This window comes from Salmo salar, chromosome 19 (genome assembly GCF_965601325.2).
Source record: "Salmo salar chromosome 19, fSalSal1, whole genome shotgun sequence".
NCBI lineage: Eukaryota > Metazoa > Chordata > Actinopteri > Salmoniformes > Salmonidae > Salmo > Salmo salar.
The window spans coordinates 61488145-61503047 of NC_138309.1; the positions used below are offsets into that span (position 1 = coordinate 61488145).

General features: G+C 43.4%; 1 protein-coding gene across 1 annotated transcript; it reads right to left on the bottom strand.

The window, feature by feature from the left end:
* Positions 1-9444: 9444 nt before the first annotated feature.
* Positions 9445-14286, bottom strand: mss51 (MSS51 mitochondrial translational activator). The gene is made up of 6 exons (XM_014158880.3): positions 14133-14286; positions 12938-13090; positions 12643-12767; positions 11717-12280; positions 11400-11493; positions 9445-10638 (listed from the first exon to the last, which is right to left on the bottom strand). The coding sequence occupies exons 1-6, from the start codon at positions 14147-14149 to the stop codon at positions 10434-10436; spliced, it is 1158 nt and encodes a 385-aa protein (XP_014014355.1). The 5' UTR covers positions 14150-14286; the 3' UTR covers positions 9445-10433.
* Between the last annotated feature and the right edge of the window lie 617 nt (positions 14287-14903).

The following is a 14903-nucleotide window of genomic DNA, read 5'->3' on the forward strand; positions in this document are numbered from 1 at the left end:
CTCCTAACTACCGGTACCCAAAACTACACAACTACTCACAACAGCAATACCATTGCCTTTAACAAATCTTAGTTCAGTCACCAGTTTAAGTTGAGAGTGGGGGTATCCATGGCATTTTCCAATTATGTTCCTATTTTACAAGTCAAAAAAATTTAGAACCTTTCATAATGTTGCCAAACAAAGACTCAACAAACTTAGCTGAGACTCCGTCTCTGCCAGTCTGTCCCTGCATATCTGTCCCCAACTCTGCTGTCTGTGTGCCATCTGTTGCCTGCTCTGCCTAATGACATCATTGTGAAACATTTCCATTAGAATTTCATTTCTTTCTTATGAACATTTTATCAACTGGTCTTTGAGATATTAGGCTACTAGGGTTCTTACTTTGCGTTTTGGTGTACTGAGAAATACTCCGGGATGTCGGGATGTCCGTCTTTTATTTTTCTGCCATTTTTCTACCTGGCTGGCTGGCTACACACACACACAGTGTGTAGGTTATTTACAGTAGGAGATGGGCTTCTATCATCTTATCTTTTATCATTCTATTTGGGCTTCGATCTAAAAGGTAGCTAGCAAATGTGAAACGGATTAAAATGACAAGAGTTGATAGCTGTATGAGTTCACCATTTACACAACATATGCTGCAACCTTTTGTAATTTTAACAGTTTGTTTCATATTGGCTGGCTTCCAACAATAGCTGAATTTGCAAAGCAAGCGAGCACCAATTCCGTTTCAGTGGTGTTTGCTATAATCTTTGCTACCCGGGTTAAATAAAATAAATAAATAAAAGTTCCCTTGCGACAATTTAGCTTTTGCAACGAGACCATTAAATATATTTAAGACAATGGTAGAAGAAGAGTGTAGTTCTGTTCAGTTTGGACTTCAGTTTATCGCTAACCTTATCACAGGGACTTTGAAGCACTAACTTACATCATCTGCATGCTGATCTTGGAATAAATTGACGATAGCAAAGATTCCATCTTTGACGAGGCCACATAAATGGAATAGGTACTAGCTAGCTTAATAGTTCATATTTGCACGCTAGCTCTGCATATTCAGCTAGTGTGTGTGCGCGATTGACTGGATTAACTTTACGTCAGTTACGTTCATTGAGTGCCTTTCAGACAGTAGACACGACCCCTCTGTTACCTTGCCAGTGGATCAAACCATTGTGAGGAAAAGGGTGGAGGGGGTTGCAATCTTTTGAAACTTAAAAATGCGCTATTAAGTGTCTATAATCAGCACAATTGCTTTCATTGCGTATTATTAATATTATTTAAATTACATAGTTATGTTTCAGTGATATATTGGGGGGGACAAATATTTTTCCCAGGATGGGGGGGTCGTGTCCCCCCCGTCCCCCCTGGGATTTCCGCCCCTGGGTGTATCAAAAGCACAGGGATCGCACAAACCCCCAAAAGGGAAACAGGTAATCCAATGAAGAGGAAAAAATACGCACGGGGCGCAGCCCGGCTAGAATCAATATTCCAATATAAAAACGCTGGAGCAAAAACACAACGTACAACTCCACTGCCCGCTGACAAACAAATAATCCCGCACAACACACAACCCCAAAGGAACAAACTAAATACCCCCCCCCACTAATGACAGAAACGAAAACAGGTGCGGACCTAGACAGACAAAACACAACGAACACAGAAACATAGATCGGTGGCAGCTAGTAGACCGGCGACGACGACCGCCGGGCGCCGCCCGGCCGAGGAGGGGCACCATTTTCTGTGGATACTGTGACAGTACCCCTCCCCTGACGCGCGGCACCCGCAGCGCGCCGATGCCGGCCTCGGGGACGACCCGGAGGGCGAGGCGCCGGCCGGTCCGGACGGAGACGATGGAACTCCTGGAGCATAGTGGGATCCAAAATGTCCCCCACCGGAACCCAGCACCTCTCCTCCGAGCCGTACCCCTCCCAGTCCACGAGGTACTGCAGGCCCCCTACCTGACGTCGGGAGTCCAGGATGGCCCGGACTGTGTACGCCGGGGCCCCCCCCCCCCGATGTCCAGGGGGGGTGGAGGGACCTCCCGCACCTCAGCGTCCTGCAGTGGACCAGCTACCATCGGCCTGAGGAGAGACACATGAAACGAGGGGTTAATACGGTAATATGAAGGGAGTTGTAACCTATAACACACCTCGTTTATTCTCCTCAGGACTTTGAACGGCCCCACAAATCGCGGACCCAGCTTCCGGCAGGGCAGGCGGAGGGGCAGGTTCCGGGTCGAGAGCCAGACTCGGGGGCCTCACTGCGGCGGCGGTCAGCGCTCTCCTTCTGTCGCTTGATAGCCCGCTTCAGGCAATCCTGGACAGCACTCCAGGTCTCCTGAGAGCGCTGTACCCATTCCTCCACCGCAGGAGCCTCTGTCTGGCTCTGCTGCCAGGGCACCAGCACCGGCTGATGACCTAATACAACTTGAAAAGGTGACAGGTTAGTAGAGGAGTGGCGTTGAGAGTTCTGGGCCATCTCGGCCCATGGCACGAACCTCGCCCACTCCCCTGGCCGGTCCTGGCAATACGACCGCAGAAACCTGCCCACATCCTGGTTGATGTGTTCTACCTGCCCATTACTTTCGGGGTGGAAACCCGAGGTCAGGCTGACCGAGACCCCCAGCCTCTCTATAAACGACCTCCACACTCTGGAAGTGAACTGGGGACCCCGATCAGATACGATGTCCTCGGGCACCCCGTAGTGCCGGAAGACATGGGTGAATAGGGCCTCTGCGGTCTGTAGGGCCGTAGGAAGACCAGGCAACGGGAGCAGATGGCAGGACTTCGAGAACCGATCCACAACAACCAGGATCGTCGTGTTCCCCTGAGATGGTGGGAGATCCGTGAGGAAATCCACCGAGAGGTGAGACCAAGGTTCGCTGTGGAACGGGGAGGGACTGTAGTTTCCCTCGAGGCAGGTGCCTAGGAGCCTTGCACTGGGTGCACACCGAACAGGAAGAGACATAGTGTCTTACATCCTCAGCCAAGGTGGGCCACCAGTACTTCCCTTTCAGGCCTCGCACTGTCCGTTCCACCCCAGGATGACCCGAGGAGGGTAAAGTGTGGGCCCATCGGATCAGGCGATCGCGAACACCAAGCGGAACGAACTTCAGACCCGCGGGACATTGAGGCAGAGTGGGTTCTGACTGAACCGCCCACTCGATGTCCGCATCCACCTCCCATACCACCGGCGCCACTAGACAGGACGCAGGGAGTATGGGAGTGGGATCGATGGTCCTCTCCTCGGTGTCATAGAGACGCGACAGTGCGTCGACCTTCCGGTTCCGAGAACCCGGAATGTATGAAAGGGTAAACTGGAACCTAGTAAAGAACATAGCCCACCTGGCTTGACGAGGATTCAGTCTCCTCGCTGCCCGGATGTACTCCAGGTTACGGTGATCGGTCCAGATGACGTGCCCCCTCAAGCCAATGTCTCCACACTGTCAAAGCCTTGACCACGGCTAACAACTCCCTGTCCCCCACATCAACTCGGCGACGACGACCGCCGAGCGCCGCCCGGCCGAGGAGGGGCACCATTTTCTGTGGATACTGTGACACAATGTGTGAATTGCAGTAGTGGCCCCCCGGGCCAATTCCAACTTAATTGGAAATTGGAAATGTAAAAACATTGTTTCTGTGAGGGCAACTTTTGTGCAGTTCCAGTGGCCTGATTGCCCGTAGAATCAAACTTTTTAGAATTTGAATCAAGTCTGCTGATTCATGGTGAGGACTAGATGTTATACAGTGACAAACCTAATTGATTTTTGGAACAAGTTAGGATAATCAACATAACAGGTTAAGAGAAGCAGGTTAAGGTTAGGACAATGGTTAGGTTTAAGGTTAGTTAAAAGTCAAACATTTTCCCCAAAACGTCCCTTTCGTCCTAGCTGTAACCATCTAGCCACAACCGTGATTCACAGACAGCTTTCAGCAGAATTATAAATGTAAAAAAATGGATGCCCTATGCAGTTTAGGAGAGAAGGGCTGCCCTAAGCAGTGCCAGTCTAAGATGAGTACATCTCAGTGTGTTTGATATAGAACAATATAGGGATATGATTCCCATAAGTCCTGGATTTTGTTCCAGCCTCTTGGCTTGTAATTTCGATAGAGAACTCTGTCCCCTGGAAGGTTCAGCACCTCCCTGGAAGACCTATTGTAAGTCCTCTTGCGGCTATCTGCTACGTCACTTGCACTCTTCTGTGCCACTTCACAGACAGTTTTCAGGCATTCATGGTGTGTCTGTACCCATTCATCCATTGATGAAACATCCAGATCATTAGGTCATTCCTCTAAGACAATGGGGAGTCTTGCATCCCTCAGATACATTAAGTAGAAAGGGGGTAACCAGTTGCGGAGTGACGATGGCTATTGTAGGCTATAATCAGTTTCGGTAGGTATTAGGTCCAATGTCTCTTCTTCTCTGGTGGCAGAGCTCTCAGCATATCATGGAATGTGTGATTGAATTGCTCACAATTCACATTCCCCTGAGGGTGGTATGCGGTTGTCACGCTCTTCGCTAAACCATAGACTTTTCAGAAATCTGAAATCACATTTGACTTTAAATTTCTCCATTGGTCCGAATGCAGCCTTGCACAACATCCAAAATATTGAATCCAATGTTTCACAATGGCATTGGCAGTAGTCGTTGCAGTTTGGTTTCATGTGGGCACCATGACTGGGAACATATCTGTAAGAACTAGAGCATTCTCATAGCCACCTGTCTTCCCAAGTAGTGCGTAGTCCATTGCAACAGCCTACAGAGGTGCAGAGAAATGAATGCATTGTAATGGAGTTTTAGTGTGGTAACACATCTCTTGATAGAGCACTTCTTCTGCATTCCTCTGTCCAACGTTGCAAGTCTTTCGTCATTGTAAGTCAATAGTAGCACCGGCATATGGAATCTGACGTACACTTCCAACCGAAATGCCAAGCATGGCCAAGCATGGTTTTGCACTGTATGTCTCCTGCTGAAGAACAGCTGCCAGAATTCACCATCACGAGGATCACATACAACTCGATACAGGATGTTCTGGTGCAGTGTAAGTCTGTAAAAAAACATGAGCTGGCGAACACCCAGAATAATAGTTTGTGTGGAGGTACTGACAATTGGCGAATAAACTATAAACTATCAAAATAAAGAAAGTCGCACACTTCATGTATAATCTCCCAGCAATTTAATGGGTATTTACCAACATTTCGGCATCGCTGTGCCTTCCTCAGGGTAATGTCATGAATACTTGAAACAGGTTATGTAGACACACAGTGCAATTAGTGCAACCAATGACAGTAGTGAGGGGTGTGTCATAATGATCAAGTTAATTAAAATGTATTAGTGAAACTGTTAAAAAATAGCATATGGCATATTAAATATATGCCTGTTGTTATCATATAGAAACATAATGGAATATTGTACATCATATTAGCATCAACATACATTATTGTTTCATTCAATTTCACATAATAATTTCGAATTTCATTTCATTTTTGTTCCATGTAATCTTTTGGTTCAACCTTAATATATAATGAGCATCATCAACAGGGGGAGCATATTAGGTGTACTCTAATAAGCTGTAAAAATACTTTTTCAATTGATAAGACTTGTTCATAAAGGAAAATTTGTTCATAAGAAGGGCCTGAGATCAAAGTCAATATTCAGACCACTAGGGGTCAAAAGTCTTATAAATTGAACAGAGAAGACAAACAGCAGGACAATGACCCTAAGCATACTGCTAAAGCAGCACTTGGGTGGTTTAAGGGGAAACATTTACATATCTTGGAATGGCCTAGTCAAAGTCCAGTCCTCTCCAATTGAGTATCTGTGTTATGACTTAAAGACTGCTGTACAACAGCACCACCCGTCCAACTTGAAGGAGCTGGAGCAGTTTTGCCTTGAAGAATGGGCAAAAATCCCAGTGGCTAGATGTGCCAAGCTTATAGAGACATAACCCAAGAGACTTGCAGCTGTAATTGCTGCATAAGGTGGCTCTACAAAGTATTGACTTTGGGGGCGTAAATAGTTATGCACGCTCAAGTTCAGTTTTTTTGTCTTATTTCTTGTTTGTCTCACAATAAAAAATATCTTGCATCTTCAAAGTGGTAGGCATGTTGCGTAAATCAAATGATACAAACCTCTCAAAAATCTATTTTAATTCCAGGTTGTAAGGCAACAAAATAGGAAAAATGCCAAGCGGGGTGAATACTTTCACAAGCCACTGTAGGCCTACAGAAATAAATATAATCATTCAAAATAGGCTGCTACACCAGAAAGCATGATTTGGCCACGTAGGATAATTAGCTTCTTTAAAAAAAATAAGCTGTGGATTGTTTTAAATTGCATTGCCTACAGTTGGAGGGGCCACAATTTGGGCAGCTCGCTCAGCAAATACCAAATAGATGATTGTTGAGTTGCAACTGTCAATGAAGAGTAGAGGCCCAGCCAGGCATATCACAATATTTAAAATACAATCACAGGACAACATAGCCATTTGCTTTCCAAACTATTGCTGTAAAGACAAGACAATGAAAAAAGACTCATATGTCCAACACCCAACAACACAGGGTTTTTAATGTCTTCTGCTGTTATTTAGCCATAATTAAGACTATCCAATCTACTCATACCATTAGAAATAGTAGGCTACCTTACATGTCTGCAAATGCGATGATACATGGAATACTTTATTACACAGGTGCATTTTTACGGTGAAAATGTGCTTCCCCATCACTTCCACATCAGCTTCCACGCAGCCATGAAAAGGTATCTGTAATCCATTTGTAGCAGTGAAACTCACTCATCCAGTGTTGTGAAGCAGTGTGCCCTGGCTTTGAAGGTATGTTTTGAAGAACGTTTCAGGGTCATCATACTTTCTTGTTGTGCAGCAAGTTTCTGCACTGCTGCACTCAAGCTCAGAGGCTCTGTGGTGTTGGTAGTAGCACATGCTGCCACCATTCCTCTCATTTGACCTTTCAGCAGGGCAGTGGTGTAAAGTACTTAAGTAAAGATACTTGAAAGTACTACTTAAGTAGTGTTTTTGGGTAGCTGTACTTTACTATTTATATTTTTGACAACTTTTAGTTAACTACATTCCTAAAGAAAATAATGTACTTTTTACTCAATACATTTTCCCTGACACCCAAAAGTACTCGTTACATTTGGAATGCTTAGCAGGACAGGAAAATGGTCCAATTCACAAACTTATCAAGAGAACATACCTGGTCATCCCACAGCCTCTGATATGGTGGACTCAACAAACATAAATAAAAACAAGAAAATTGGGCCGTCGGATTTGCTTAATATAAGCAATTTTAAATGTATTTTACTTTTGATACAGTATCAGTCAAAGTTTGGACACACTTACTCATTCCAGGGTTTTTCTTTAATTTGACTATTTTCTATATTGTAGGATATTAGTAAAGACATCAAAATGATGAAATAACACATATGGAATCATGTAGTAACCAAAAAAGTGTTAAACAAATCAAAATATATTTTATATTTGAGATTCTTCAAAGTAGTCACCCTTTACCTTGATGACAGCTTTGCACACTCTTGTCATTCTCTCAACAAGCTTCATGAGTTATTCTCACTTTGAATGCATTTCAATTAACTGATGTGCATTGTTTAAAAGTTAATTTGTGGAATTTCTTTCCTTATAATGCGTTTGAGCCAATCAGTTGTGTTGTGACAAGGTAGGGGAGGTATACAGAAGATAGCCCTATATTATGGCAAGAACAGCTGAAATAAGCAAAGAGAAACGACAGTCCATTATTACTTTAAGACATGAAGGTCAGTCAATGCAGAAAATGTCAAGAACTTGGAAAGTTTCTTCAAGTGCAGTCGCAAAAACCATCAAGTGCTATGATGAAACTGGCTCTCATGAGGACCGCCACAGAAAAGGAAGACACAGAGTTACCTCTGCTGCAGAGAGTAAGTTCATTAGAGTTAACTGCACCTCAGATTACAGCCCAAATAAATGCTTCACAGAGTTCAAGAAACAGACACATCTCAACATCAACTGTTCAGAGGAGACTGCGTGAATCAGGCCTTCATGGTCAAATTGCTGCAAAGAAACCACTACTAAAGGACACCAATAAGAATAAGAGACTTGCTTGGACCAATAAACACGAGCAATGGACTTTAGACCGGTGGAAATCTGTCCTTTGTTCTGATGAGTCCAAATTTGAGTTTTTTGGTTCTAAATGCCGTGGTTTCATCCGTTCACCTACTCTGAGACGCAGAGGCTGCTATGTGGCTGCTATGAAAGTGAACTGTGTGCGCGTGCGGGTTATCAGGGGTGTTTATTACGCCGATTCTGTTGAAAAACGTTGCTGAATTTGTCCAACAGAAACTCGTTTGCAACTGTTTGGACTAATGATTATGCCCTAGATCAGCTAGAAGCTGGCAAGAGTGTGCAAGGCGGTATTGAAAGTGTAACTGTCTATGTCCTTGATTACTACAAATTTTCTCTCGACCTGTCCACATACATAAACTTTCATTCATAGGTTAGGTTGTAGCACCCTCATGATGGTTATTGGGAAAATGTTTGTATCATGTAGTAGACTAAATCTATCGATGACACATTGAGCTGGGTGAATCGAATATGAATCACAGTCATCCAATATGTTGCAATAGAAATAAGGCCATGCTCATTAAAAAAAAGTTGTCCTCCCCAATCTTAAAACGGCACCGACCGCCTCTGGTGCACGCTCATGGTCGCAGCCGCCACAGTCTTCTTCACTATCAAATTTGCTTGCCTGTCTTGCATCAGCAGTATCTTCTGCATCATCTTCTCAGGAAAATTAAGTGCCTGGAGAGCCATCTGTCCATTCTCAGGGGGGTCCTCCGCTTCAAAGAGGCCATCTTCGCTTGCATCATCCTGGCCGACGCCACCAACTACTTCCTGGGTGTGCGGTGGGTCTTCCGCCCGCCTGCCATGATGTAGTGCGTGGTGGTCTATGCAGTTTTCCTCCCTGGCACTGTGCTCATCCATCTGATCAAGCTACTTGAATGCTTCATCTCCTGTATTGGGATGGATCTGTTGGAGTTGGTGTTTAACATAGTGGCTGTGGTGTTGTACCTGTCTGCCGTCATCCTCTGGCCCGTCTTCGGTTACAGGCACTAGCCTAACTATAATCTGCCTCTGTGACTATTGTTGCCATGACGACATGGTTACTGTGGGGACCATTGCCAACCTCAACATCTACATTGTGGACTTGGTTTTAAGTGTTTTGGCTCGAGTTGAATCCTAATATCTGAAGTCTTACTAAGTTAACACTAACAGAGGAAACATTTTATTTGCTTAACAGTTTTTTATGTTTTTGGTCTTTAATAGCTGATCTTGATTTGACACCTTTTGTGTTCATTTTAAATGAGTGACACCAACGCGATCAATATAAGAACAATATGGCCCTCCATATCAGGATGTGAAACCAAGAGCCAACACAATAGTGATGAGCATGTTTTGTTTAAAAGAAACATCACTTTAATGGTAAAAGGCAATACTACTTCTTCACAAAAAGTATGTATATTTCAAGAACAACAAACTTCAGAACAGAAATGTTCAAAAAGAGCATATGTATACATTTTATTTAACACTACTTACAAATACCTTCAAATAAATCAACATAATGCAAGAATATATGGCCTTGGCTTTTTTATGTCTTCAAATGTAAAATCCACAAAGGTACACTTGATGTCATTGAGGTGTTTATGGATTAAAGATTATAGATGTAGGACCACACACACATGTAGATTTGCGTAATTATTTCAGCAGTCTAACAGCTGATAGTATTTGAAATCAATAATGAACTAAGCAAATCTAAAACCTGTGTGCTGCTGTCCTCTTTTGTAGTTAAACATGTTCCAGTATACCAGCAACTTGGCTTCACTAATTATTGCGTGTTGGTTCTGCTTTTTGATTTTCTTTTTTTTTTTATGATCACTGTGACTGCGATTAGAAAAGCAACCTCTATCTCCTGTAAGCAGTTTGTTGAACCACAGTAAGTGTAGCAACATGCAAACTCATTTCATAGATAACATAGTATGTAAATGTACACAACTGTCACTTCATTGCACATTGGCTCAGAAACACATGGCTCGCATAGAAAATGAGTGCTAATGCTACTGTCCAAAATCTATGCAAACAATCTATTGCCTGCCAACAAGACAAAGGTTTTGTATGAGTAAATTCAAATTGTGAGAGATAAATGTTCATAATTCCACTTACCATGGATGAGCAATTCGATAGTCGATGCAAATGTTTTAACGTACCTCCGCTCTTGACTGAACTACTGTTATTGTTTTTCAATGAGGTATTGCACCTCTTTTTCTCACTTGGAGTCGATAAAAAATGACATCCGTGTCTTCTCCCTACACCTAAAATCTTCTTTATCTCTTGAATAACAATGTCCCGTTAGTGTTCGACTTCAATTCAATTCTCAATCGTCCTCTGGCTCTTCAAACTCCACTGTTTCCAGTAGGCCCTGGAAGCAGAAGTAATGGGAGTTGCAATATACAGGTGGTTTGTTAGGATTGCCCTGGACCTGCTCTGGTTTCTGGGAGGCAAAGGGGTTGACTCCACTGCCTTTTAAATCCATCTCCAACTCTGAGAGGATCTGCAAGGAGTAGGTCATCTCTGTCTTCCTGTGGGGATCAGGCAGGATCAACAATTACACACTCAATTCTTTGTAGTAGACAACAGTGAACTCCAGCCACCCAAGTCATAGATTGTTCTCTCTGCTACCACACAGCTAGCAGTATCGATGTACCAAGTGTGGAATCAACAGGACCCAGAACAGCTTCTACCCCCAAGGCATAAGACTGCTAAATAATTAGTCCGGTAGCTATTTGGTTAACTATTTAACTAACTATTTAGCAGTCTTATGCCTTGGGGGTAGAAGCTGTTCTGGGTCCTGTTGATTCCACACTTGTTGCAGCGTATGTGATGAGTCAAAAAAGTTAGTGCAAAAAGAGTCAATGCAGATAGTTAAATAATTAACCAAATAGCTACCGGACTATCTGCGTTGACTCTTTTTGCACAACTTTTTTGACTCATCACATACGCTGCTGCTACTGTTTATTACCTTGTCACTTTATTCCTAGTTATATGTGCATATCTACGTCAATTATCTTGTACCCCTGCACATCGACTCGGTACTGGTACCCCTTGTATATAGCCAAGTTACTCATTGTGTATTTATTATTACTTTTATTATTACGTGTTTTACTTTAATGTTATTTCTCTGTATTATTTCTCTGCATTGTTGGGAAGGGCCCGTAAGTAAGTATTTCACTGTTACACCTGTTGTTTACAAAGCATGTGACGAATAAAATGTGATTTGATAAATATGGAGGATTCTGTTATGCTATGGAGGGTATTAAGATCAGGGTTATGTGGGGCTTACTCTAGTGCAGTAAATAAGGAGGGGATCTCGTAGTCCCTGAGGAGCAGCAGTGTTGGTAGCCAGCCCTGATCGAGGCCTTGACTGGCATTAAACCCTGTAGGAGACAGAGGAAGTCAAACAGAGCTTAGCTCAGACAAGAACAACTCAACCAGCAAAGCTTCAACCTCAAAACCAACAAGTTTATAACCAGGCAAAGTCCTAATCTGTTTCTTTCCCATTTGTTGTATCATGAAATAACTAGAGTTTTAGGAAACACAAACTTTGTCAATTCTATTTCCTTGAAAAGCTGGAAATTGCACAATGGCAGAGCTTCTCACCTGGGTGAAATCCAACCACCAGATCTGGCTTAGCTGCTTTCTCTGTCTCCACAAGCTCCTCAAAGAACTGGTGGTAGAGGCCCTTGTAGGCACTGATATAGGTCTTCGTCTTGGGGCCAAAGTTAGTCAGTGGGGGCCTCATGATTGGCCCGTCCACCACCTCTGGCCCCACCATCACCACCTCCAGACCCTTGTGTCCAGGAAACATTCGGTCCAGTTCATCAAAGTCTGTCAGTCGGGCTCCCAGGGTCTCATTGTCAGAAACCCCTATCAAGTGGATGGTGAGGGGTTTGGAATACGGGTTTAAGCCAAACAGTCTAAACCCTAGGGAAATAGTCATCGGTCGGGAGAAGAACTCGCTCGATACCCGCCAAATCGACTTTCTCAGGTCATCGTCCTCTGGCTTGGGCCTGCCGGCGTTGGTCCAAAGGTCTGTCATATCAGTGCCCGACAAGATGGCGTCCAGACGGGGGGTGAGGTCCCCTTGCATGGCAAGCCAGTCATCCCAGCCCTTCACCTCCCCTTGAGGCCGGGTCCACTTCCCTGTAGAGAATGGGAGGTCTCCTGATTGGATAAGAGGAAGGGGGAGTATGAAAAATCAGTCTGGGCTATCCTGAAGTTGGTGCTATCCTCCTGGTGTTGTCTCTTTTTATTTATTTGAATACACTGTTCAGAGAATAACTGTCATAAAAAATACTAAAAGGAAATGGTCCTAGAATCAAACCCTGTGGAACATCTTTTTAATTCATTTTTCAAAATGATCTCAGATAGGTGGTGCTGTCATCATGACAAATAACAGAGGACGATGGCTCTTCCTAGTGTCGAGGTCAGGACCCGCAGCGCACGTTGTTAATCTAAACCACGACAATCATGTAGCAATTGACCCAATGTCATGGCTCATTCCTCTTTTATCTGCCTTCTCTTACCTTTGAACACGAGCCATTCCACCAGTCGGTCAATGGCTACGAGACGCAACTCCGAGCAGACCTTCTTGTGCTGAGGCCAATCAGCCTTCTGACACTCTTTACTGCAGTAGTAGACATTCAGACACCTGTGATAGTCAGGATGAGGGAGAGGATGGAAGGGGAAGGAAAGAACCTGTGAGGACAGTGCACCTACTTCCAACCAGATAGATTTTGGATCATGTAACCTGTACAATACATAATGGAGTGCAAGTTTCATGTTCAAGTACATTTTTCATTCTGTCTTTCTCATAATTACCTCACACAGCGTTTGAGCGTTAGTACATCTGAAACCTGACCAGGCTGCTTTCTGCAACTGGCGCAGAATTTGAACGATTCTTCCATCTTCTGAAACATCTCTTTCTGAGACTTGAAGGCCATGGCTTTGGCCTTACCCCCTGGTGCTGGGGCACTAAAAAGTGGTCGATGGAGACAATAATTATTTTTAATTTAAAAACATCATTCTCTTCTATAATGCTGTTGTACCACATTCTGCAATGCCATTGCCAATAAAGCTTTTTTGAATTCAAACTTGACAGGGACAATAAAAAGTAGGCCTTCATGTCTAACTAACTTCAAAGGCAAGATAGCTTGTAAAATGTGTGTAAAAAATGTTTTTACAATGAGAACCACAGAAATGCATGCTATAGAAACACAACACCCTATACTCAATGAGGGGATTTCTATAATAAGGTGAGTGTGTGGGTGGCCGGTTGGGTTGGTCATGGAGGGGTTAAAAAGGAATCACACAAAGATTTATGTTGATACATGAAAGGCAAATGTATTAGCCAGGGATCAGACCCCAACTCACATCAAATCGGGCCAAATCATGACCTGTCTTGCAGCTATTTTTTCGTTGGTGTGCTACCCAATCATAAGGCCCACTACTGACCAATGTGAAGCACATTATTTTTAGATTGGAGTATTTGGCCTGCCATATATGGAGAGGGTTGAGGGAGAGGGCAGGGTGGGTGGGGGGGGGTTCGAGAACATGCCACATGAAACACAGATTGCAATATTATTCTAATAAAGGCTTGAATTATCAGTATATAAAAAAAGACTGTGTTAGATACGTTGTCTTGTTGGACCCACACCCAGATAATAATGTTTTTAAAACCTGCACAGAATAGAATGACAAATTCCTTTAGTAGAGGAAATACTACCTATAAATTGAACATCATATTGACTGTGACAATAGAGTTATGAGACACATAAAACCATCATGGCCTTGACCACATCTGAATGTAGGCCTATGTTCCTAATCTCTTCCCTCAGTAACTCCTCAGTGCACATTTGATTGCCATAGCGTGTCCAGTCCCGCAATAGACATAGTAAAACCCATGGGGGCATTCAGTGTCTACATTGTGGCATAACACAAACACGAGGCAGGGGAGAGACCATGCACACGTTAGCCTATACCTGGTAATTCTCAATCAATAAAGCCGCTTGCTTACCTCTTGTTATCTGTCATTGGAACTCTTGAAGTAACGCACGTTGCTGAATGAGCCTTCTCGCAGAGCTTGCTTGATTCGCGGCGGTGGCTGCGCCGGCCACTTATACCACCTGTGCTCCCCCTTCCAGAACTGTCTGATAACTCTAGAGCCTTCCTGTCTCTTCAGGTGGTCTCACTTCTTTCATATAAACTTTCTCTAAACTCATTCCACTTGTAGGCCAATATATATATATATTTTTTACGAGTTGTAATAAATAGAAAATATTGGATGGTATTCCTACCTGCCTACAGTAGGCTATGCTAAAGGCTGTATACTTTTCAGTAGTAGACTGTTGTAATATAGATTTTCATAAGCTTTGAAGAATCTCCAGTTTAGATTCAATATACTGTGTGTGTATATATAATATATATAAATATTAGGCCTAAATAAATACACTGAACATAAATAAAAACGCAACATGTTAAGTGTCTCATGTTTTATGAGCTGAAATAAAAGTACCCAGAAATTTTCCATACGCACAAAAAGCGTATTTCTCTCAAATGTTGTGCACAAATTTGTTTACATTCCTGTTAGTGAGTATTTCTCATTTGCCAAGATAATCCATCCACCTGACAGGTGTGGCATACCAAGAAGCTGATTAAACTGCATTATCATTAGACAGGTGCACCTCGTGCTGGGGACAATAAAAGGCCACTCTAAAATGTGCAGTCTCAAGTTGAGAGGGAGAATGCAATTGGCATGCTGACTGCAGGAATGTCCACCAGAACTGTT